General features: G+C 31.7%; 1 protein-coding gene and 1 long non-coding RNA gene across 3 annotated transcripts in view; both read left to right on the forward strand.

The window, feature by feature from the left end:
• LOC127710245 (AP2-associated protein kinase 1-like) overlaps nucleotides 1-17,619 on the forward strand; it is a 51,250-nt gene extending 33,631 nt beyond the window's left edge. Inside the window, exons 12-17 of one of the 2 annotated variants that reach the window (XM_052216014.1) lie at nucleotides 226-350; nucleotides 1,075-1,167; nucleotides 1,581-1,714; nucleotides 6,334-6,423; nucleotides 8,381-8,449; nucleotides 15,902-17,619. In XM_052216014.1, coding sequence (XP_052071974.1) covers nucleotides 226-350; nucleotides 1,075-1,167; nucleotides 1,581-1,714; nucleotides 6,334-6,423; nucleotides 8,381-8,449; nucleotides 15,902-17,574 — 2,184 coding nt within the window. In that variant the 3' untranslated portion in view covers nucleotides 17,575-17,619. The remainder of the gene's footprint in view (nucleotides 1-225; nucleotides 351-1,074; nucleotides 1,168-1,580; nucleotides 1,715-6,333; nucleotides 6,424-8,380; nucleotides 8,450-15,901) is intronic. The other variant, XM_052216015.1, reaches the window with a different exon arrangement.
• A 4,369-nt stretch (nucleotides 17,620-21,988) lies between these two features.
• Nucleotides 21,989-24,571, forward strand: LOC127710264 (uncharacterized). The gene is made up of 2 exons (XR_007986095.1): nucleotides 21,989-22,121; nucleotides 22,272-24,571. It is a non-coding gene; the product is annotated as an uncharacterized LOC127710264 (long non-coding RNA).
• Nucleotides 24,572-27,438: the final 2,867 nt, after the last annotated feature.

Genomic DNA, 27,438 nt, shown 5'->3' on the forward strand with positions numbered 1-27,438 from the left:
CAACTGTTCAGGGTTCGACCTCTGCTGGAAAATCCAGTTGCTGTCACTCTGACAGCCTCTTGTTATAATTGTTGCTATCTACCTTTGCTGATTTGCATGAAAAAAAAACAAATAAAAGTGGCCATTTTGTCAATAAATTTATTGATTTATAATGTCATTTCTTACAATATCCTGAAAAATTAATCTGTGTTATACTTGTCTTTATCTTATATGTATTACTTGCAGTCTGATGATCAGCCATTGATATCCATTACACCTCCTCCGTCTCCGTCGAGACAAACAAAATCACATCGACGTTATGTCAGCGATACATCAGCTCTCCATATGGGTGGAAAAGGAAGTGCTTTCAGGTACTGTCACTCATGTGAAAATGTGTTTTAAAATACTTTATGTAATTAGAATTTCAATTTTAGTAGAAGAGGGTGGTAATGGGGGGTTGCTTGCACGGAAAAAACTTGAAATAAGACATAATTTCACGTTGAACGTGAAATAATTTCTGTCATGAACGTTGCACGAAAAATAAAGACTTTGATGTGAACCTTTTGTGACTGAATCATGATGCACGTAAAATTAAATAGACAGAACGAGGCACCTGTCTTGCACGACTGAACGTCAAATAAAAAAGTAAAAACATGTTGAACGTCAAATAAAAAACGGCGATCACGTTGCATGAAAATAACCTTTACCACCCTCGTAGAATATAATGCACTTAAAAATGATTTAATAAGTTACAGAAAATAACACATGCACATTTAAACACACTAAAATCAGGACAATTTTTTGTACACATTTTATCTTTTAATCTATAAAAATTGTAACCTAGCAACAACAAAAATGTCAGAAGGATATCTTCAAAGTTGGAATTGGAAAGTATGAAAAACAAATTTGAGTATGAAATTAGGAGAATAAATAATAACATAGTATTTGAAAGATAATAACCTCATTAAGTTTTTGTTTTTAAGTAAACTGTACTGTCTTTCTCTCGTTACATATTTATAGTTCAGTGCTTGTAATGCTACTTTCTATATATCTCTATTTCATTGCTTGTAATATTGCTGTAAATTTGTATTTCAGAGCTTATCATGCCACATCGAATCTTCTAAATGCTCCTCCTTCTCAAACCAAGTCTAAATCAGCTACTACAACTCCAACTCACTCACCTCCAGGGTACGTAACTTAAAAGCTTGTTATGCCAATTGCCTTTATGTAGCTACTACAAATATATCCATGAAGCAGTTGTGTCTAGGATTTATTTATATAAAGACACAATTTCAGTGTTGGCTACAATAGTTGTAAGGTGTATGTATGGTACATATAGATAAGGCATATTTATTTGGATTGTTTAATCAAGGAATGAAATCAACTTTTCACTTTTGTAAGGACTTAGACTATTTAATGGTCAGGTAAAGTTGGCCAAAAAGGTCTTTAAAGTTCATTTCAGAATTGCTAAGGATTTCAGAGCTTATGAGAAAAATGCAACTGAGACAAAATGTTACAAATATTGAGACATATCAAAATAGAATTAAGTTCAAATGTCAACATTATAATGTGTATGCATCTTTTGAATCCACTTATTTCAGGTCCCCTAACTTAACAAGAGCATTATCTGCAGATGTAGCTGATTGGAATCCTTTCGATGATAATTTTGGTCCGGATACAGAGGAGGAAATATTTGGAAAAGAATTTGATAAATTACGTAGAGGATCTAATAGTAGTAAGTTTTAATGGAAACCAAATGTGCTGTAAAATTTCTTACTTATGGAATACTGTAAATTCAGAAATTAATGCGAGGTTTTTATTATTGCGAAAAATGCGACAGAGTTGTAAACGCAATAATTTAAACTCGCATTTTGAAATATTCTATATGAATTAAACAGGATTTTTCTCAAAATCGTAAAAATTAAAATCGCATTTAAGTCTAAAATGACAAAATCGCAATAATAAATGCACGCAATAATTTCTGAATTTACAGTATACATATATAAAGTTATCTGTTTTTCTTTGTACCTTTGGTAAACAGCTACAAAGAAAGGGGTTTTCCTCTGTCTGTCAGTCCGTCCAATGAAATTCACAAGTATTTTTCTCAGAAACTACAAATCAGAACAACCTGAAGTTTTATATTAAGCTTCATGTGAGCATGCTTTACTGTTTGAATTCCAAACATATATATTCTTTCACATAAAAGCCATGTATAGAATTTTAGTTGTATTATTAAAAGGAGTAGGTTCAGTAAGATCCCTTTTTGGCCCCAAAATATAGCAGTTTTACAAAATAGTTAAAAAGTAAACTTTTAGCTATGTATTGGAAAGTAGAATACTTCTGTTACATAAGTATGGGCTGTTTTTGACAATAGAATGTACATGTATCGGGTACTAGCATCATTAAGTCATGCTAAATTACTGAAATCTTCACAATTTTAGCATTTGAGTTAATTTTAAGACGGTTTCCATCTTAAATGGATGTGGCCGCATTTGTGTTCATTCTTAATATTTAAATGTAAGTTGTATTTGATGATAATACATAACATATATAAAGGTTGAGGATGAACACGGATGCGGCCACTTTCATTTTTGACAAAAACCATCTGAAAAGTGACATATTATGGCATATTTGATAGATTTTTAATATTTAAGCTTAAAATTGAGCGTCTTTAATGACTAAATCAGTTCAAATCTTTCACATAAATTAATTGAATGTACTAAAGTAGACACTTAAGTGTTTAAAAAGTGTCCAAAATCTTTCATCAGATGAACCTGAAATTTGGGGCCAAAATCGGCCCTTACCGGACCTACTCCTTTGGAATTGAGCTTCTTGTGAACATGCTATACCATGTGATTGTGTTTTTGAGCTGCTGTTTCATTGACCGTGATCACAACATCTCCTTTTATTTATACTTTCTGAGTAATATTTGTGTTTAAAATTTGAATAAATCTTTATGGATTGATTGATAAATGGCTGCTTAATGTCCAGTGCAAAATATGAATGGCATCAGGACAATAAATATATATATCATATGAAAATACCTTGTTTTGTACTAGACTCAAGGCTGACCACTCTTTGCTCTTACTTCATAATGCTATATACCTGTTTAAATTCATTGGCCTGGCCTGGCCTCTGATTGAGTCTTTAACCCTACACTCAAGGTACTCTTGAGACTTTGGAGTTAGATGAAATTCCCTATGTTAAAAAGTCCACTGCATCTTGCAAAGCAAATTTCAGATTTTTCTGTAGGTTACAGAATATGTTGCTTAATACAAAATTGTTTCTTACCCCAATTACAAAAAAAACCTGTATGTATTATTAGATTTTATATATTTTTTTGTAACCAGGCACTGTTGAGCATAATATTATTGAAATTTACCTTTAACAATACCTATGGCCCTCTGAAAATTAAAAAAGCCTATATCCAGAAATAACCTGTGCACACTAAATCTCGCAGTTAATTTTAGATTGGAATACATTTTCACAAAAATTAACCTCCAACAATGCCTGGTTGTGCATTTTTGTCCCCAGCGTAATGCATTGCGGGGGACATGGAAATACCGGGCGTCCGTCCGGTCTGGTTAGCGCTCTCACAAGTACAATTCTTGCCAGATTTTTATAAAACTTATACTATAGGTTAATATCAGTAATATCTCGGACAAGTTCTTTAATGGTGGACGATCGACTTTTTTGAAAAGAGTTATGCCCCTTGGAAATATAAAACGTGTAAAGCGGGGGACATTGAAACTCTGTTCTTTTATAAATTCTTATGCTGTCTTTTTATTGGAGATTTGGCTGATCACAGTGACACCCTAGAAAATCAGACTGTTATTATACATAAATTGTGAACACCTAATCTCCTACAGTTATTTTCTGAATGAAATATAACATATTGTATATTGATTGCCATCATGTGTATTTATAGCAATATCAAATTATGATGTTGATCATTTCACTTTTACTGCAGTAAGATTGAATTTTTTAAAATGAAAAGTGAAAATTCAGGGTTTAGTTTGAGACATTTGAGCAATTCATGTCTTTTATTCAGATAAAAAAAAATGATTTAAGATTTTTATACGACCGCAAAAATTAAAAAATTTTTGGTCGTATATTGGTATGATGTCGTCGTCGTCGTCGTCGTCGTCTGGCGTCGTCAGGCGTCATCCGAAGACACATTGGTTTTCGCACTCTAACTTTAGTTTAAGTCAATGGATCTCCATGAAATTTTACCATAAGGTTCAAGACCACGAAAGGAAGGTTGGGATTGAATTTGGGGGTTATGGTACCAACAGTTAAGGAAAAAAGGGCCAAAAATAAGCATTTTTGTAACTTCCAGACAATAACTTGTGTGTAAGTGTATGGATCTCTCTGACATTGTTCCACAAGGTTCCATATCACAAAGGGAAGGCTGTAATTGATTTTGGGGGTAATTGCCTCAAAATTTTAGGAATTAGGGGCAAAAAACAAGCATTTTTCTAGTTTCATGACAATAACTTGTGTGTAAGTGTTTGGATATTTCTGAAATTGTACTACAAGGTTCCATATCACAAAGGGAAAGCTGGAATTGAGTTTGGGGGTAATTGCCCAAACGTTTAGGAATAAGGGGCCAAAAAGGGGCCAAAAATAAGCATTTTTCTAGTTTCCAGACAATAACTTGTGTTCAAGTGTATGGATCTCTCTGAAATTGTACTGCAAGGTACCATACCACAAAGGGAAGGCTGGGATTGAGTTTGGGGGTGATGAATCATAAGGGGTTCAAAAAATTTGGGGGGGGGATTTTTTTTTTTTCCTTTTTTTTCTTTTTTTTCTTTTTTTTTTCTTTTAAAATTTTCCATTTTAAGTTGGTTATTTCTGATTTATATTTAAAAGCAAATAATAATGATATGGTAGGAGATACACACCAAACAGGATGTGTAAATTATTATATAATAAGTATTGTGCAATAGCAAGAAATTTTTAATTGCACAGTATTGCACAATAGCAAGAAATCTTCAATTGCACAGTATTGCGCAATAGCAAGAAATCTTCAATTGCACAGTTTTGCGCAATAGCAAGAAATATCCAATAGCACAATATTGCGCAATAGCAAGAAATTGTCAATTGTACAGTATTGCGCAATAGCAAGAAATATTCAATTGCACAGTATTGTGCAAAAGAAGATACTTCGTATAAATTGCTTATTTCTTGATCAATTTCAATGGGGTTTTATTCTTGAATTCTTGGGGTTCTTTAATATGCTGAATCTAACCGTGTATTAAGTTTTTGGATTTTGGGCCCCATTTTTAAATTGGTCCACATTGAGGTCCAAAGGGTCCAAAATTTAACTTTGTTTGATTTCATCAAAAATTGAATTATTGGGGTTCTTTGATATGCCGAATCTAACCGTGTATTTAGATCCTTAATTTTTGGTTCCGTTTTCAAATTGGTCTACATTAAGGTCCAAAGGGTCCAAAATTAAACTTAGTTTGATTTTAACAAAAATTGAATTTTTAGGGTTCTTTGATATGCTGAATCCAGACATGTATTTAGATTTTTGATTATGGGCCCAGTTTTCAAGTTGGTCCAAATCGGGGTCCAAAATTAAACTTTGTTTGATTTCAACAAAAATTGAATATATGGGGTTCTTTGATATGCTGAATCTAACAATGTATTTAGATTTTTGATTTTTGGGCCCCATTATCAACTTTGTCCATATTGAGGTCAAAAGGGTCCAAAATTAAACTTTGTTTGATTTCATCAAAAATTGAATTCTTGGGGTTCTTTGATATGCTGAATCTAACCATGTATTTAGATTTTGGATATTGGACCATAATAGGTGAATGTCCAATTTAAAATTTTTAAGTTCTTAGACCACATTCATTCTGTGTCAGAAACCTATGCTGTGTCAAATATTTAATCACAATCCAAATTCAGAGCTGTATCAAGCTTGAATGTTGTGTCCATACTTGCCCCAACTGTTCAGGGTTCGACCTCTGCGGTCGTATCAAGCTGCGCCCTGCGGAGCATTTTATTATTAAGTGTTACCCTTGACAATCCATCCTCCTGTCCGTCGCATTTAAGTTTTCTTCATCCAAATTGTATGAAACTCATACACAATGCTCAGAACCAAAACTTGCAGACAGAGTTTGAATTTGGGTCATGAGTCACTTTCCGTTCTGGAGTTATGGCCCTTTATAACTTGGAAAATTGCAAATTTTTTCGTTTCTGCACTAGCAGTGACATGAAATGCTCTCAAAATGTATTTTCACATATTATAAGCAAGTTTGAGAGGTGGTGTTTGTGTCATCAGACACATTATTCTTTTATTTTATAAATACTTTTCTCTTTTATAATTCTTTAATATTATTGTAGGTATATCCAATGTAAAAAGTAGAGAAGATTTAGTGATGTCAGGATCTGATTCCTCAGATCCTTTTACTAATGTCCCATTTAAAAAACCTGGTAAGTTCCAGCATGGTTTCTTATCTTCTACTTATAGTAATTTGCTTAAGAATGAAAAGAAAATAAGGGCATAAAAATATTCTCTTGAATTTCTGCTATATTTGGTAATATTTTTTTTTAACTTTATTGTTACATCAGTCTTGTATTTACTTGATTCAAAATATTTCAAATAAAACTGGTAAATGCTAGTTATTTAAGATTTTTTGAAGGGAATTCAAAGTAATATTTTAGTCTTAAAATTGAACATTCGTGGGTACCAATTTTCATGGATTGAGGAAAAATTGTAGTTTTGTTGATTTTGAATTTTCATGGTTTTGGCAAAATCTGCATACAAGCCTAACAGTTATTTAAGCTACTTAGACATTATTAAACAAATTTGTGTGGATAACAATAATAGAGAAAGTATTAACATGTCCTTAAACAATGGCACAAAAATGGATATAAACTAATTAACAGGTTCTTGTCAGCTGGTCAACTTTTATTTCTCTATAACCCTACAGTATAAACTCGCAATGGCTTAAAGGATCAGTGTGAGTTAACGTCACCACATAGTTGTCCTTTGTTCTATCCATCATTCTTTAAAACACTTAGCAAAAGAAAGTTTCTTATCTTAAAGCAAGGCCTCAATTTGAACCAGCAGAGATAAGGGAATGAATCCAAAAACAAATTAACTTGTTATGGCCTTTTGTTTAGTCTGTCCTTCTACCAAGTCTATTTGGTGGTTGTCAGCTCTTATAGATTTGTGAAAATAGTGGCTAAAGAATAAATTAAACTAACCCTATCCATTACTTTGCTGGTGGCTTTCATATCTGTGTCCCAATCCTTCCCCTTCTTTGGAAAAATTTGTTTAACTTGACATAGTTTGAAGTATTTCATAAATAGATGATTTGAAATGAAATGATGTTGCATACAACTAGAGGGTTAGGTTAGCTCCAAGCTCACTTAATGCATCTTTGGTACATCTTGATTTTTTGACAAATAAATATAGGTAGTAAACAGGCATATTTAAACTGTCTACTTAAACGGTTGTCCAGCTGATAAAATCATGTAAATATTCAAGCTTTAAATGTAAAATTGGCATGATATTATTGGTTTGTTTTGGGTAAAGGTTACATGAAATGCAATCAAAACCCAATTCTCACTGGCTTTGTAGCTATATATTCAAGGCCAAATATCTACCTTTGAGAGCACACTTAACATAGTGCAATATGGGATAAACATTTCAAGTTATTTATTGTTTACTCAGATTTTGAAGTTACAAAATCATGTGTATGTGTATAATTTTAATTGGTCAAGAAAACTATTATCTATTTTAAAAAAAAGGTTCAACTACAATTATGAACAAAGGGAGATAAATCCAATTCAAAATATTGCAAAATGAAAGCAATCTTTACCCTTCAGTGCTCACAAGCACTTTGATTTTGTGTTGTGTTGTATGATTTTAATTGTAATAAAATATGAGCTGGCTTATTACAGTGTGTATGCTGGTTATTAAATGCTTGTAGTATTTTCATCTGTTATAACTATATCTGCTTAGATATATTCTTAATATATAATAAATACTTTGTCATAAGCCGTTTTCCTCTGTTTTGAATTTATCAGTACATGGTATTTCAAACTTTAAGTGATATCCATTTTTAGCAACCATGTATTATACTATTATTTTTCGTTGATGCTTGTAATCTTCATTGACTTTGTTAGCTGTAATTACTGTTTGCTACTGATTCTTTTGTCTCTGCTGATACTATGCTATTTATTACAAAACTGTGTGTTTTCTTTCTTTTGTAAATGATACATAGCATTATCTCTTAAACTACATACTTCAGAAAGCATGTGTTATGAATATAAAGTATAATATATTTAGAATGGCATGTTATTAAACAGTATTGATAAGCATGACTGATTTGTAGTTTGCATGTGTTCCGCATGACTGAATATGGAATGTTGTCCCTTGCAGGTGAGAAAGGTCCTGACAGGAAGCAGCATGGTCGTAGAAGCAATAACAGCTCAAACTCTGATTATGGAGGTAAATTTCAACGATGATTTACATTAGTTTTAATTGACCAATGTTTTATACATAACCTATTGTAGATACCAGAAACAGACGACGTTACTCATTAAATTGGAAACCAAGTAACATCTGCAAGGCGGCTATATGGGAAGAAGTTTGAATTGTTATTACCTCAGGTTTTGAACATTCCGTTGTGTTGTGTTCTCAGTGACTTGTTTTTTTTTATTAATTTCTTGTATCGTGGAGAAACCCATGGCTTTGATAAGTTTATTTGGTGCAGTCAAATTTTGTCTCGGCCTACCTAGTATTATAGTATTGAATTAATATATATGTATATATACTTTTTTTTAATTGTATCATATTTATCATGCTTTTTAATGCAGCTTACTAAATGGTTTTGTAAACAGGAATTAGAAGAAAATATTGCACTTTTAATTAAGGTTTTGCTAGATTTCTTATTTTATTTCTTAGCATGGCATAATATTAAAAACCAGTAGGACAGATGAATATTCATCTGTCATAGGCCTGTTAACTTTTAAAATGATTTCCATTATTAAAGGTAATTCAAAGTTTTTCCAAATAAACTTGGTCAAAGATTATAGATTAAAATAATGTAAAATATCAAGTCTTGCTTAGCTTTTAATCTCAATGGCTTCACAATTTGCATATAAATAAAGCTTATAGATAAAAGATGATGAAATATAAATTTTGTCTTGCATGCAACCAAAATTTCTAAATCAGGCATGGGTGTTGCATTAACAATTAAATTTGTGATTAGGAAAGATTTACATGAATCAATTAAGATAATTCAATGATATTCTTTAGTTTTGTCATGGTTTATTGACCTAGAAATTTATGCATATAGCACAGGTTGAAGTCTGTTGTAAGGTCAATTTATCAAAAGACCAATATGATAGGTCAATAATGTTAAGTGAACAGATGTATTAACATTAGTACATTTCATTTCCATGGAAATTATTAAAAAAATAACAATCTCAACTTTCCATCGTGGTCTGTCAACCTGAAATTTCTGCAGGTTACATGTTGAAGTTGTTGAAGGAAGGCCTTTGATATAACACCAGTGTTATGATTAATTAACAGATAATGATATTAAAAGCTGATATTGAAAGCATGGTTATTTAAAATACTGTTGATACTATAGATTTGAGAAATTATTGAATTGTTGTACAAAAGTTTAAAATATTGCACCAAATATGTTCACGATGAAACCATTCAGATTTTAATGTATCAGAAACTGACAGTCCATAATTTTTTTTTATGGCGTTCTGCTTTGTTAAAAGAATATTAGAGCATGTTGCTTTTTATTGTATTTTTTATAGCTTTAACCAATTGTTCTACAATGCATTTTATAGTATTAAGTGCTAGTTGATTATTTACAAATTTGTAAACCATCTTTTATATTTAAGTTTTTTTGATAACTTTTTAAAGTTGGACATGTATTATAAATTATAAAGCAGATTTTGTTATTTATATTTGGATATGTACAGTAATTTTACATAAAACTGCAGTGAAATATTTTTCATGTGAAGACTGATATATATTCTTATTGTGAATTTACCAACTGTTATATAAACAAGCTATTCCCCATAAACAAAACTAATTTTATTCAGTAGTATTTAGAACTAGGAAGTCGATAAAAGAAAATTTTGCAATAATCTGCTTTTAAGTTGCAGTAGTTTATACATATAAATAAAATTTTATATTGTAAATCAAGATGTCACTTAAGATCAAAAGGCTATATAGTATAATTTGATCTCAAAGCCATGTCATATGTGAATATACAATTTGTTATTGACCATTATCATATGTATGTTATAAAATTTGAGTAAAATTTTTTTAAGAAATTTGAATAAAAAAATTGGATGAAATTTGAGTATAAAAACTAAGTACTTGATACACCAAGCTATACTTATGTACTCATCTTGAAGAAATAAAAAAAAGCAAAATAATTAAGTGTAAATGAATGAAATTATAATTACATGAATTCAAAACTTTCCTCAATATCTCAAGCAGTAAAAACAAATCATTATATTTTATTTGTGATTTTTCAGTCTACTGTTTTGATTAAACCTAAGTTGACCAATTTATAAAATGCTTTAGACAGTATTGTTCAATCCTTAAGATTTATTTGATGAGGAGACATGTATATGTAAATGTAAAGATTTATTTATTTATCAAGATGGAAAATCAATGAATTTTTATTAATTGCACACATATATGTTTAATGCATCATTAAATGATAGCAAGAAACAAACATTTATTAATGTGACAAAATGAATAGGAATTATATTCCAGCATAAAAAAATCTTTTTTTATTTTTTCGTTTTCAATTCTATGAATAAAATATTTTATGAATAACAACAATATCCATATTAACTATTAAAATTAACTGAAATCTAAAAAATCTGATGAATTCATTTTCAATACTCGGACATTCTCTATGATTTATGAGGACTTGAGTACTTATTATAATTTTAGATAAAAACTAAGAGTAAATTCTATGACATAATTTGATGTTCACATTTGTCATACATTTATATAAAAATGGTGTGATTTGTTTACTGTCAACATAATTTGGATATAGGACCTATTCAGTACATCTTTTAATAACTATTCATTGTAGTTTTGAATGTGATAATTACTTAATTTTGGCATGTTTATGGAATGAATGTGTATGCTGGGTATTGTTTTATTTGCATGTATAGTTTATTTTTTTGAATAATTACTGTTATGATATTTGTTGAAAGAATGGTTATTTCAAGTAAGTGGTATTAATACTGTTGGTACTGTAGATTTGAAGAATATTGGAATTGATAGATAAAAGTTTAAATATTGCACCGAAAAGAAAAACAAATTTTCTCACTCAAAAAATATGAAATGAGATGTTGTCGTAACTGTAAGGATTATATTTGAAATTCAATATTAATAATCTAAATTGTGTATTGATTTTCTAATGTGCCAGTAAAATAGCTTTGATTTCTTACACAGTTAACAAAAAATGTTCATTGTCTTGAAAATAGCTTCTAGAAACTTAAACTAGTTTTCTGTGGCTTGATATTTTTGATATAGACTCACTCATTTATAATATTGCATTTAATGCAAAGTTTTATTCTAGGTATAATGGTAGGTTAGTATACAAATTTTAGCATAAAATGTCCTAAAATATAATTTGTAAATGACCTTTTGTTATGGATTTGTATTCATATTGATTGATGATTGACATTAGATTGATAATTTATTTTAATTTCAAATCCACAATAAAAAGAAAAGGCTGGTATCTGATATAAAGTAGAAATGAATTGAGTCTATACCAATTTATCATTAGATGTTGGCAGTTTTAAAATAGTTTTAAGTCAAATTTTGTGCAATATTCAATTGTTTTATACTGTATGATTTGTTGAAATTTTTGTGTTTCTTTAGAAAAGTTTTATTGTGAATATTGAGTACAATAAAATTATTAAACTCATTTTGTTGACTTTATTTTTTGAACTGCCAACATCCTATCATTTTCAAGTTGCTTAAATGGATTTACATCACTATAATTCTGTACATCTGTATATACTGTAAATTCAGAAATTTTTATGTCCATTTATTATTGAGATTTTTGAACTATGGATAAATGTGAGATTAATTATTGCAATTTCAGAAAATGCTGCATACTAATAATGCTATCAATAAATGGCAGATTTTATTTTTTGGAAACCTTTCCTGTTACAATTTTTGCAATAATAATATCATCGCAAAAATTTCTGAATTTAGAATTGTATAAAAACAAAGGAAGGTAAAATAATTATGCACACAGGGTAGGGTTTATTTGTCACGCCTTTGACGAAAGTCGCAGATGGCAAGACATAGGTATTGCTTTTCTGGCAACATTGTCGGCGTCAACAACTGTTAAGTTTCTGCTTAAGTTAGTTTGATAGGAACTACATGTGATAGATCAATGATATTTTCTACAAAGTTGCATTACTATCAGTACATATCAGTTTGATGACTATTTCGTGGCCCTGTCCCCTAGGTCACAACAGTCCAGCGACTTTCAATCAATAAGCAATTTTCAATGTTGAGTTTTCTGTTTGATAGGAATTACTTACAATAGACAACAATATTTTTTTTATAAAGTTACATAACTGTCTGTACAAATCAGTTTGTTAACCATTTAATGGCCCTGCCAACTAGTTCATGGTCCAGCGACTTTGAATTAAATTGCAATGTTGCTGTCAATCAGATTGTCTTTTTCTGAATTAAATGCTGACAGTCAAGACATATCTCTGTGTCAACAGCTTATTTAGGTTAAGAACAAGGCTGATTGGCTTGTTGTCTTTCTAATGAATCCTGTTTCAGTATACCAATTCAGATATTTTTTAAACAATGTATATATTTACACCACACAAAGAATGTCCATACAGGTATCATAGTAAAAATATTTCTTTGAAAACTTATCTGCATTACTGAACACTGTCACTATTATGAATTCCAACTGGGATAGATTTACCCCAATATATCATGTATATGAAACTATGCATAAATTTACCTTATTATGAAAGAACAGATATCTGCAATTTTATTTTATCCACTCTCCCATTACAATGACCCTTCTTGGTCTTAAACCATGACCTGGTGTATCATGATGGTATTCGCTTACGGTATATTATGTTTTGTTTCTACAAAATGTATTTAAAACTTTATTGTTGGTTTTTTGGAATATTCGTCAATGAGACAACAACAACACAATGACACAAATTCAAAACCACCAAAAGACATCTAAATGTCAACACACCGTCTTAAATGATAGATTGTTGTCTGAACAATATGTCAAGCTCTTAATCTGAGTCTAGAAATGTTGTCAATAAATACAACAGAGACTATAAAGATCTGCAATCGACACTAAATTCTACATAATAACAAAAAAAACACATCAAGATACTACAGATGACAGGTACATGACCAAGAACAGGTACATGAACATGTGGCAGGTTTAAACTAGTTTTGTCTTGCCTAGACAAAAGTAAAAAAAGCGAGACTTGGGCATGCTGTTTTTCTGAGGCAGGGTCAACAATGTTTTAGTTTGTGATAAGTTCAGTTTAAGGGGAACAAGTAGTGGTATGTCAAAGATATGTGGTATGCAGTTGTATAAGTATTGCACGTCTCATTTCCATGGAGATTAATTTGCCCAGCCTCTCAGTCATCATAGACTGAGTCATGGTATATTGACTTTGAAACCTTTGCTTAGTTTACATGTATGAGTTTGTGATTAGGTCATTTAAAGGGGAACCAGTTTACCCGTCTATGCCAATTAAATAATAAACAGAAATTTCCTGTCGGCAATGACCTGTTATTAAGCCAAAATTGACCCAAACCCTCTTTTGGAAGTGTAGCTGCAAAATTTTTTGTATAACACTGCAATGCAACCAGTCTGACTGCTGTTGTTACAAATAAATCATAATTGTAAAATCACTGATATAGATATTTTTCTGAGCAGTTGCATGATTTATGGGAACACAATTTTTGTGAAGTAATCACATGTATTTTCCTTCAGAGTTATGTTCAATGACTCGGGTATTACAACCAGAATGTACATCTATAAGTAGAATTTAAAAGTCTAATGACATAATTGTTTCGGTGACCTTTTAATCAAATTGGCATAAATGTGCAATAGATTGTTCCTTTACTGATAACACTCAATTTACATTCTTGACACCAAAGTTAGCCATCACCATAAATATTGTTTTACATATGATAAAATCAATTAAAAAAAAATAGTAGGGTAATTTGAACTTAGTATTACTGATTGTGGTATTTCAAAAATTGAAATTTATAATATTTTCAATCAATAATTTATTTTGAGTCTGAAATAAAGATTATCATATCTTATCTAAAAAATTTATCGAGTGATCCTGTACATCTACCCACCTAGTCATTGCTACTATAAATAGAACATATTGTTAAGTATACCAATAGGATATGTTTTCTCTCCGAAATTGTAAAAAAGGGGTTTGGTTGTGGTCAATTTGAGGATTTGTTAAAAAGTCATTATTTGAACAGGTACAGTGTTTTATCTGAATCTTTCAGATAAGACTGTTCAATATAATATCAGTTATATGGTTTAAAAGAGACCAATTGTGTGGAGTATGGTACAGATCTGTGCACTGACACAAAAACCTTAAAATATTATCAGCATTTCAATTTCCTATATTGTTTAAGCTTGTCCAAATTGCTTGTACAGTGATTCTGAGGGTCACAGATTTCTCCTAAACACAGGTACACTGGGAAAGTTTTCTGGGAAAGTAGGTAATGTGCTAAGGACCTTCTGAAGTCATTCTTATATGTTCCTCATTTGAAGCATCTTTTAATTTTTAAACAATATATGTCAAGGTAAAAACCATCCATTGTGATGGATCAGAGAACAGATCTGAATATTGGGAAAGGACAGTCAAATTTTCTTTGAATTTTTACATTAATTTATACATACTACATGATTTATTCAAGTACATTTGTATGCTCTTGTGTTGAAGAGCCAGAGTTACAGGGAAGATGATCTACAACTTAAAGAAATTATATTTTTTAGCAAAATATTCAAATGACAATGGATATATATTATTAAAAAAATAATGTATTCACAGTAAACAAAAATATTTCTACCACTTTGATCTCTTATGAAGATTATTATGATACATGTGCACGCATACAATTAAATCTTTTTCTGTTTGAATATTTCTTCAGTCTCTAACACAGTTTCTGTTTGCTCTATGCATTTTGGATGACTCATGTTTGCTGAATTGGAAATCTTTGTAAAATTAAGAAAAAACCAACAATAAAACTTATAATGAAAGCTATACTCATAAACTTACGTTTTAAATTTGAGTTGTTAGATAGTCGTATGACATCAGTTGCAATAAAATACTAATTGAATAAAATCTGATTTAAATCTTGTAAAAGATTCACTCCTGTTTTGTCATACAACAGGTGTTGTTATTACACTGTCATTTTGTTGTAACATCAAAATAAACTTAGAACACATTGAAGAAGATGTCATGCCATTTCTACATAACTTGCATCAAAAGTCAATGTAATCAAACGAATAACTTCTCCAATTTTTTCAAGAATTCATACAATAAAAATTACTTGTGACCAAACAACACTGATAATTCACTTATGCGTTATTCCCTATTGTGAATTGATGTGTTTTTCGGTCACTCATTCAATATTGACATTCAAATTTGAAGACTATTTATTCGTTAGTTATTACTATCTTCTGGATAAAAATCTGCAATGAAATCATTGTTGAATTTATTTTGCCTGATGAATTCCATGACATAAAAATACTAAAAACACAAAAAATGAAAATATCCTATGGACACTTGTTCCTCAGACATCTCTCATTTGTATTTTAATTATATTCTTTATATATCAACAAGATAAAAATGAATTATTTCATTTTTGCAGATGAAGATGATGATGATGCTCAAGACAATATGAAGAAACAAGACAATGTAAAGAAACAAGAAAAAGTCATTCAAGAATCAGAGTCACAAAACTTCTTTGGTGCATCTTCATTGGTTAAAGCAGCTTTAAGCAGGTCATCAAAATATCAGCAGCTGGTAGATACAGATGAGGAGAAAGACAAGAAACCTCAAGTTGCTGAATCTCGTGTTAAATTAGATTCTAGTTCGTCTTATGCAGAGGATGATCATCCAGGTGGACAAGGTGAAGGTAAAACTGCAGACTTTCGCTATCAAGAACTTGATGATGAATATGGTAGCAGACCTGTAACTATAAAATCTAACCAGGAAACAGTAAACCGTAAACCGGCAAGTAGGAAAGAGTCTCAAGAGTCAACTGTAAATGCTACATCATCTGACCCAATAGTAGGACATGAATATGGAGTTCGACCTTTACTTGATGATGATGAACTAGAAGACGATGAACATGGAGGTAATCACCAAGACAACCATGATATACGAGACAATAGTACCCCTAGTAGTAGTACAGTGTCACCACTCGCAGGAGGGTTAAGTCCTGCCCTTTCACCTACAGTTGATCCATTTGTTTCTGCACCATTCCGACGTAAACCATCCAGGAAAAAACGACCAAATAGTAATGTTCAAAATAGACCTCACAAACCTGCTCCTGAATCAACAGATATCTTTTCCAAAGCTCCTTTTAAACCAACATTTTTACCCAAAACACAACACTCTATTGGAAGTCCTCTATTAGATTCTAATAATGCTAGTCCCGATATTGAAGATCCATTTGATAAGGCACCGTTTAGCCCGAAAACTGTATCTGGAACAAATGCAAAACATTTGGTGTCTTCAGTAATGACAACCACATCTCCAATAGAACAAACATTCATTTACAGCAATCCTGTCACACAGGCATCACCAGAACAGAATTTTATGTATGTCAAGGAACCCCCAGTGAAAACTGATGCCAACTTTGTTCCATTTACTTCATCAGTGCCATTGTCAAGTACTTTTACAAAATCTGACATCTTTGGTTCTGTACCGTTTCAAACAATGATGAGCAAACCTTCCACAGCAAAGGATGATAATAAAAAACTGTCCAAATCTGGTAATTATACCAGTACACCTGCCAAACCTATTAAATCCAAATCTCAAAATTATCAACCTCTTTCTGATAATGAATGTGATTCAGATAATCAAATAGAAACTGCCTATCTACGTAAATGTCAAGATCAGCAAGCTTCATTGATTGTAAATAGGGACAGTGATAAAGAGGATGAAGATTATGACAATGAAGATTGTGAATTAAATTCCAGTACAAGTTCAAAACATTCCAGGTCAAAGGTTAAAGGTCGTTCAAGTCCAAGGGAAACAGTTGGATTTTCCAACATGAGTTTTAATGATGACGATGATGAAGGTCAATCCCAGCATTCCATTGAGCAATCTTCAAACTCTCTGCAAGTTTCCAGCATAAGACATCCTGCATTTACCAAAGAACCAAAGTATACAGTTGCTATAGCATCCTCAGAAGCTCTGAAAGTAAATAGCTCTGGTAGTTATGATACATTTACATGGCCAAGGAAACATAAAAAATCCATGGCAACTAATGAACCTTTCAGTTCAAAAAAGAAAATTGATATATTATCAAAATGATGCTGTTGTGATGTTAGTTAAGAGTGAATGTTATTAGAAAATTTAGTAATAAAACATCATTACCTGCATAGGTAATTTAAGTTATAGTTAATTATAGAAATGCTTTTCAAAATTTGGAGCTTGATCATGGGCAATTTTTTTAATATTTAGGTAAAATCTAACATAGTTTTTATATGAAGAGTTAAACCTAAATGATTTGTGAAGAATCTTGGTAGATATTAGTTTGGCTATTCTGAATGGCATTATAAATAAAAATTTATTATATCTGAATTTTTAGTCTGGCGGATATCCTGTTATAAAGAAAATAGTATTTGGATTTAACCAAAATTTCTTCAAAAACTCAAGCAATGTTTATTTTAAAAGCATGCATAAATTAAAATTTGGGTTTTGGGCAACATCTTGGATAAGTTTTATTATTCTATTCATTAACCTTCATGAGAATTTTTTGTTTAAATGAAGATTGTTTTTGAAGAATTCACCATCATTTAGTTGCATTTTCAAATAAAAAAATTTATTTCTCTTTGCCTATATCCTCATAATAATCATCACAATATGCAGTGGCGGATCCAGACATTTTCATAAGAGGGGGCCCACTGAATGCCTAAGAGGGTGCCCACTCCAGTCATGCTTCAGTGATTCCCTATATAATCAACCAAATTTTTCCCACAAAAGGGGGGGCCCGGGCCCCCCTAAATCCGCCTCTGATATGCTCCTTTCATTACACCCGATTCTTAATGACGGTATGAACATTGATCTCTTTCCTTATACATCATTTGAGTAATATATTATCCAGATAAATCAGTATCATACATATTTAGTTGTATAGTTTATCTGTGGAAAGTTTTAAAACATTTTACTAGAAGTGTTAACTTTAAATTTTCTGAGATGGTGCAAGTTTTTGGAAATGACCCAGATTTGAATTAGAAGTTGTTTATTTTTTATTTGTAGAAACAGAGTAAAATGCATTTTATCTTTTATTTATTTTTTTGGCATCTGTTTGTGCTTTGCAGTCAACAGCATTATGATATTACTTGAAATTTATTTTTGTGGCATTCAATTTTTCACATTTTTTATAGTCACAGTATGTGTGCAGATGTGTTTTTTTTAGGGTTTTTATAATAATATGATGATACTATTATTATTTATACAGTTTTCTAAGGGTACATATTGTTAAAATATTTTAGGGTTAAACAGTTTTAATCTCACCTGTCCTAAAGGGCTATCTGAGCTATTGCCATCACTCTTGGTGTGTCTGTCATCAGTTAGCTGCCTGTAATTTTTTTTTTTATCTTTCACTCTGCTACCAGTGAATTGATAGAAACCAAAGTTTTGTCTACTTCATCTATAGGTTGTCTACTTTGAAGTTTGTGATTTTCGTCCTCGTTGAACAAACAACATGGCCACTGTGGCTAAAAAAAGAACATAGGGTCAACCGTCAACCTGGTTTTTGACTAATATCTACAAAAGAATAGCAATAGGAGAAAAACTAACAGGGTAAAAATGGTCAGCACAACAACCTATGTCAACCTGTGCTGGAGTTATTGCCCCTGGAATGTTGATGTTTAACTCTATTGGCAGTTCTTTGTTATTGTTTGAAAAAGTTAAGTAGGTAGGTTAAAACTGTAAATTGCAGAAAAGATCAGCATGGCAAGTTCCATCTTCCTGAAAAATTTCAAAAAGATCTGAAGACCCTGTATGTAGTTATTAAAATGCAAGTTTGACCAATTGTCAGTTTTTGATTATTTTCTGTAAAATATTAGGAGCTAGGTTTAAGTTGGAAAATTGAAAATATAATCAGCACAACAAGATTTCTTCCCTGAAAGTCCGGGGAAAATACAACAAACAGTGAAACCCATTTTTATACGACCGCAAAAATTAAAAATTTTTTGGTCGTATATTGGTATGACGTTGGCGTCGTCGTCGTCGTCTGGCGTCGTCCGGCGTTGTCCGAAGACACATTGGTTTTCGCACTCTAACTTTAGTTTAAGTGAATGGATCTCCATGAAATTTTACCATAAGGTTCAATACCACGAAAGGAAGGTTGGGATTGATTTTGGGGGTTATGGTACCAACAGTTAAGGAATTAGGGGCCAAAAAGGGGCCAAAAATAAGCATTTTTGTAACTTCCAGACAATAACTTGTGTGTAAGTGTATGGATCTCTCTGACATTGTACCACAAGGTTCCATATCACAAAGGGAAGGCTGTAATTGATTTTGGGGGTAATTGCCTCAACATTTTAGGAATAAGGGGCCAAAAAAGGGGCAAAAAACAAGTATTTTTCTAGTTTCATGACAATAACTTGTGTGTAAGTGTTTGGATATTTCTGAAATTGTACTACAAGGTTCCATATCACAAAGGGAAAGCTGGAATTGAGTTTGGGGGTAATTGCCCGAAACGTTTAGGAATTGGGGGCCAAAAAGGGGCCAAAAATAAGCATTTTTCTAGTTTCCAGACAATAACTTGTGTTCAAGTGTATGGATCTCTCTGAAATTGTACTGCAAGGTACCATACCACACAGGGAAGGCTGGGATTGAGTTTGGGGGTGATGAATCATAAGGGGGTTCAAAAAATTTGGGGGGGGGGATTTTTTTTCTTTTCTTTTTTTCCTTTTTTTTTTCTTTTAAAATTTTCCATTTTAAGTTGGTTATTTCTGATTTATATTTAAAAGCAAATAACAATGATATGGTAGGAGATACACACCAAACAGGATGTGTAAATTATTATATAATAAGTATTGTGCAATAGCAAGAAATTTTCAATTGCACAGTATTGCACAATAGCAAGAAATCTTCAATTGCACAGTATTGCGCAATAGCAAGAAATCTTCAATTGCACAGTATTGCGCAATAGCAAGAAATATCCAATAGCACAATATTGCGCAATAGCAAGAAATTGTCAATTGTACAGTATTGCGCAATAGCAAGAAATATTTAATAGCACAGGATTGTGCAAAAGAAGATACTTCATATAAATTGCTTATTTCTTGATCAATTTCAATGGGGTTTTATTCTTGAATTCTTGGGGTTCTTTAATATGCTGAATCGAACTGTGTATTAAGTTTTTGGATTTTTGGACCCGTTTTTTAATTGGTCCACATTGAGGTCCAAAGGGTCCAAAATTTAACTTTGTTTGATTTCATCAAAAATTGAATTATTGGGGTTCTTTGATATGCCGAATCTAACCGTGTATTTAGATTCTTAATTTTTGGTTCCGTTTTCAAATTGGTCTACACTTAGGTCCAAAGGGTCCAAAATTAAACTTAGTTTGATTTTAACAAAAATTGAATTTTTAGGGTTCTTTGATATGCTGAATCTAAACATGTATTTAGATTTTTGATTATGGGCCCAGTTTTCAAGTTGGTCCAAATCGGGGTCCAAAATTAAACTTTGTTTGATTTCAACAAAAATTGAATATATGGGGTTCTTTGATATGCTGAATCTAACCATGTATTTAGATTTTTGATTTTTGGGCCCTGTTATCAACTTTGTCCACATTGAGGTCAAAAGGGTCCAAAATTAAACTTTGTTTGATTTCATCAAAAATTGAATTCTTGGGGTTCTTTGATATGCTGAATCTAACCATGTATTTAGATTTTGGATATTGGACCATAAAAGGTGAATGTCCAATTTAAAATTTTTAAGTTCTAAGACCACATTCATTCTGTGTCAGAAACCTATGCTGTGTCAAATATTTAATCACAATCCAAATTCAGAGCTGTATCAAGCTTGAATGTTGTGTCCATACTTGCCCCAACTGTTCAGGGTTCGACCTCTGCGGTCGTATCAAGCTGCGCCTTGCGGAGCATTTTATTAAGTTATTGCATCTCAAATATATATTATGACCAGTTTTTGCAGTTTTTTGCAGCTATCTTGAATATTATAGGAGCAAGGTTTAAAATGTAAGTGATAAAATTCAAAGTATACTTCTTTTGGACTTATTGCGCCTGAAATATCAATTTTTCCAATTTTCATATTTTTGCTGTTATATTCAAAACTATTGGAGCTTGGTTGAAAGTGTAAACTGAAAAAAAAAAGATTACCATGACAAGATCTATCTACTCTAAAAGCTTCTTGTTTAGGGTTCTCATTGTTAATATGATTAGTAAATACAACTTTTCAAGAGTACTCATATTTTCAGTTTTTGTCTTGCCTTGACGGAGTCAAAAAGCAAGACATAGGTATGCTGTTTCCGGCGGTGGCGTCAACAGTGTATCAGTTTGTGATTAGGTCTAGTTTATGGTTAGGTCAATGATATTTGGTATGCAGTTGTATTAGTATTGACACATCTCATTTCCATGGAGGTTAGTTGGCCCTGTCCCCTCAGTCATGGTCTATTGACTTTGATACTTTTGCTTAGTTTACATGTATTAGTTTGTGATTAGGTCAGTTTATGGGGAACCACTAATGGTAGGTCAATGATATTTGGTATGCAGTTGTATAAGCATTGGCATATCTCATTTCCATGGAGATTATTTGGCTCTGCCCCCTTAGTCATGGTCTATTGACTGAAAATTTTGCCTAGTTTACATATATTAGTTTGTGATTAGGTCAGTTCAAGAGGAACCATAAGTGGTAGGCCAATGTTTATTGGTATTCAGTTGTATAAGCAGTAGCACATCTCATTTCCATGGGCCCTCAGTCATGGTCTATTGACTTTGAAACTTTTGCTTAGTTTACATGTATTAGTTTGTGATTAGATAAGTTTAAGATGAACTGCTAATGTAAAGTCAATGATATTTGGTATGCAAGTATCATTTCCATGGAGATTATATAGCCCAACCCCTTCATCATGGTTCATTGACTTTGAAACTTTTACATAGTTTACAAGTTAATGTTTGTGTTTAGGTTTGTATAAAGGGAACGACTTATAATAAGTCAATGGCACATCTCATTTCCATGGATATTGTTTAGCTATGTACATTCAGTCATAGTTCATCGACTTTGAAAATTTGCATAACTTACATGTTAAAGTATTGCTTTTTTAATTTCAACATTTGCATTATCAAAATAACAAAAAGGCGAGACATATCTCTGTGATAATAGTTTATTATACAGTAAATGGTATTCCATTACTGTGGTTAAGTAACAGTTGACCTTATTTCTATTTGGAAATCTTCTAGGCTTGACCTCCAGATTTTGCTACACTTAAACTTGTGAATTCATACAAAAATCACTTTAAACTTTTTGGCTGCAGACATTTTGTCTTGTGACAATAAAATTTTATGAGCATGTCTGTGATGTTTAGTAATGACAGACAAATAATGAGTGATAAGGTGTATTTCTACTGTTTAATCCAGTATAAAAAAAAAACAGAGTAATGAAAATCTAGTAAAAAAAATCATAAAACATAAATCTTTTGTTGAATAACATTGCTAGTTTGATTTGATAAATACAGTTATCAGAAGTATTCAGCATTGAAGGGGCTAAATTTCATATCTAATCTTTGTTTTATATTTGAAAAAAGTTACTTATATGTTAAATTTTAAACCTACTGATTCAATTATCAACAGATAATACCCTAGACATGTGATTTGACATGAATTATTCCAATCCTTTTATTTTGTTTAATGACATAAAACAGGTTTTTATAACAGGATGTTAAACAGTGTAACAATCCATCTGTTGATGTATAATCATCATGATTTCCATTTATCTATTTCTTACTTTACTATTAATTAAGAAATAACTGCATACACTGATTTTATGTTGATGTAAATCTTTTGATTTATAACATACTCTTCTTAAATTGTAAGTTGTTAAATTTGAAAATTATTAAATAAGGTTCCAACTCCATCAGCCAAATGATACCTTTAAGTGGATTTGGCTATTCATTTTAGGTCTTTGTTTTGTCATAAAGCTCCTTGAGTATTCAAGTATTTATACAAAATTGGCTTTCCAAATTTTTGGTATGAGCAATCATGATGAAGATAAATTCAGAAAAGCGCTTTGGACACACTTAAAGTGTTATTTGCATTTTTCTTGTGTCAGAAAGTAAATCGTCAATATTCTACTATCAGGTCTGGTAATTATAAGTAGTTCTTTCCATCGACTCAAAAACAAAATCTTAACAAGATCTATAGTCGATGACTTATTATTATTATATCCCTCTATGGCATTCACCTTGTCTGTCTGTCCATTCTTTCGTCCAACAAAAAACTGTCACACATTTCTCTAGTACCACATTACAGAAAGGGTTCATATTTGGTCAGCAGCTTGACAGTGATAAGTTGTAACGTGAGCACTTTTAAGATCTGTCAGACACCTAGTTCCTGTATGCTGATATTTTGAATTGTATTTCTTCTCTCATCCCTCACCATCTCAGCTGTTCAGACTGAGGACTTCTGGTATGAGATAATGTGTTCAATACTCATCTCCTTTTATTCATGTCAGTAATTGTTTTTTTATACCCATGTTCAATAGACTTTGGGGTATGTAATGATGCACATTTATTTTTGATATTGACCATAGATATAAGGTGAGCGATCCCGTGTCAATGCTGATGGCCTTATGTAAAAAATGTCATTTTCCATCTTTAGTTTACACTGTTAAAAAGTCAAAATATCAGTAATTTTTCATTTGAAATTACACAAGATGAACTGAATATGTTTATTCTAGTTCTGTTGCAAGAATGTTGTTATAATACATAACTGAAGTACAGACATGGAATGCATGTGTGCACCGTGTCCAATTTATAATTTAATGCACACCTTGCAGGTACATTCAGTTTGGCTTTTAACAGAAATTTTGGTTTTCAAAAACCTCTATCTCACCAAATTTACTTGAAGAAATTTTATACCCCAACCACTTGCACATTAAAGTATTTAGAAGTGATGGAGGATTGAAATATATTTTATAATTATTCAAGATATAACATGTATGATCTAACAAGTAGGAATCTTGTTTTTGTTGTAATTTATAAACAATTGTTTTGTACAGTTTGTTATTTGGCTAGATAGTCTGTTGTTTATCATCATAAACATTTCAACATTTTATAAAACTATTTTTTATTCTATGTTATTGTACACAAATATTGCTAAAAGGAAGTATGTGGGGAAGGTAAATGGAACAGCAAAACAACACCAAAAAAAAATAGGACCCCTATAGGTCAACACCGCAGCATAGAAAAAAGACACCTCGATGTCAAAACAACACCATAGAAAAAAGACACCTCGATGTCAAAGCAAAAAAAACAACACCATAGAAAAAGACACCTCGATGTCAAAGCAACAAAAACAACACCATAGAAAAAAGACACCTCGATGTCAAAACAACAAAAACAACTCCATTGAAAAAAGACACCTCGATGTCAAAACAACACCAGAGAAAAAAGACACCTCAATGTCAAAACAACACCATAGAAAAAAGACACCTCGATGTCAAAGCAACAAAAACAACACCATAGAAAAAAGACAACTCGATGTCAAAACAACACCAGAGAAAAAAGACACCTCAATGTCAAAACAACACCATAGAAAAAAGACACCTCAATGTCAAAACAACAAAAACAACACCATAGAAAAAAGACACCTCGATGTCAAAACAACACCATAAAAAATAGGACGCCTATAGGTCAACACCGCAGCATAGAAAAAAGACACCTCGATGTCAAAACAACATTAAAAATAGGACGCCTATAAGTCAAAACACAGTTATTTGACAATAAAGTGTCAGTACCAGTCTTATCTGATTATTAAGTGTCAGTTCCATATATAATGTTCTTAATTGCCCAGAGTCTTTTGATAATCAAGTGTCATTATGATATGTAATACTCTAAATTGCCCAGTCTTGTTAATAGAGTGCCAGTACCATATGTCATGCTCTAAATTTCTCACAGACTTTTGATAATCAAGTGTCAGTACCATATGTCATGCTCTAAATTTCTCACAGACTTCTGATAATCAAGTGTCAGTACCATATGTCATGCTCTAAATTTCCCAGTCTTTGACAAGTTACAAGAAATTCACTTTAATTACACACTATATTATCGCCCCAATTTTTTTTTTAAATAGATAACAGACAGTGATTGCCAACTTGGAAGAGGCACATACAATTGTAGCAGAGTTCCATTATTTTAGTGAGTAATCACTGTCTTTCCCCCATTAGTTTTTAAATAGTAATAAAAAAAATAAGTATATAGAAAAACCACAATAAAAATTGGTAAACAAAATAAATAATATAAGTACAAAAGAGGAAAACTGCATAGGTTCAAGCAAAACAGTTCTAGATAATACACATGTATACATTGCAAACATGAAAACTCAAAAACTAATCTTGTGCAAAGCCCACAGGTAAGGAGTAGGTATGATAAGAACACTTTTGTTGGCCTCTTGAATTTAAAAATCAAAAAGTAATTTAAATGTATCCAATAACTGCCATCATATATTCAATAGATGGATAAATTAGTGTTATTGTCCAGTGGCAAATATAACATGCATATTAGGATGAGAACGTTTGAATGTTTAATAACACCACATTCTGTATGTGCCTGTCCCAAGTCAGAAGCCTGTTATTCAGTCGTAGTTGGTTGCTGTCTACAAGATTTGTTTTATTTTATAGTTTTTAGCTCAAGTTGGTTGGTTTTCTAATTTTTTTTAGTCCCCTACCGACAAAGTCGAAGGGGACTTAAGGTTTGCACTCCGTCCGTCTGTATGTCCAGCAAATCAGTTTTCCAGACTTTTTTTCTTCGTGCTTCAAGATGTTGATTTGATATTTGGTTTATTTTTTTATCATGACAAGTTACAGGTCAAGTTCAATTTTCACGATTTTAGCTTTTCTCTTTGTTCAGTTAAAGCCCTTTCCCTAGAATTAAATTTTTTATGAAATACTTATTAATTAGTAGATTTCTGTTCAAAGGGAAATAACTTATTTTTATACGACCGCAAAAAATTTTTGTGGTCGTATATTGGTATGACGTGGGCGTCGTCATAGTTGTCCGAAGACACATTGGTTTTCGCACAATAACTTTAGTTTAAGTTAATGGATCTCTATGAAATTTTACCATAAGGTTCAATACCACAAAAGGAAGGTTGGGATTTATTTTGGGGGTTATGGTACTAACAGTTTAGGAGTTAGGGGCCAAAAATAAGCATTTTTTTAACTTCCAGACAATAACTTGTGTGTTAGTGTATGGATCTCTCTGACATTGTACCACAAGGTTCCATATCACAAAGGGAATGCTGGGATTGATATTGGGGGTAATTGCCTCAAAATTTTAGGAATTAGGGGCCAAAAAAGTGGCAAAAAACAAGCATTTTTCTAGTTTCAGGACAATAACTTGTGTGTAAGCGTATAGATCTTTCTGAAATTGTACTACAAGGTTCCATATCACAAAGGGAAAGCTGGAATTGAGTTTGGGGGTAATTGCCCAAAACATTTAGGAATTAGGGGCCAAAAAGTGGCAAAAAATAAGCATTTTTCTAGTTTCCAGACAATAACTTGTGTTCAAGTGTATGGATCTCTCTGAAATTGTACTGCAAGATACCATACCTCAAAGGGAAGGCTGGGATTGATTTTGGGGGTAATTTCCTAAAAATTTTAGGAATTAGGGGCCAAAAAGGGGCAAAAAAAAAAAGCATTTTTACAGTTTCCAGGCAATAACTTGTGTTCAAGTGTATGGATCTCTCTGAAATTGTACTGCAATGTACCATATCATAAAGGGAGGGCTGGGATTGAGTTTGGGGTGATGAATCATAAGGGGGTTCAAAAAATGGGGGGGGGGGGGATTTTTTTTTCATTTTTTTTTTTCTTTAAAATTTTCCATTTTAATTTGGTTGATTTTGATTTATATATAAAAGCAAATAATAATGATATGGTTTGATTTCATCAAAAATTGAAATATTGGGGTTCTTTGATATTCTGAATCTA

The sequence above is a fragment of the Mytilus californianus genome, unplaced genomic scaffold (assembly GCF_021869535.1).
Source record: "Mytilus californianus isolate M0D057914Y unplaced genomic scaffold, xbMytCali1.0.p SCAF_7, whole genome shotgun sequence".
Taxonomy (NCBI): Eukaryota; Metazoa; Mollusca; class Bivalvia; order Mytilida; family Mytilidae; genus Mytilus; species Mytilus californianus.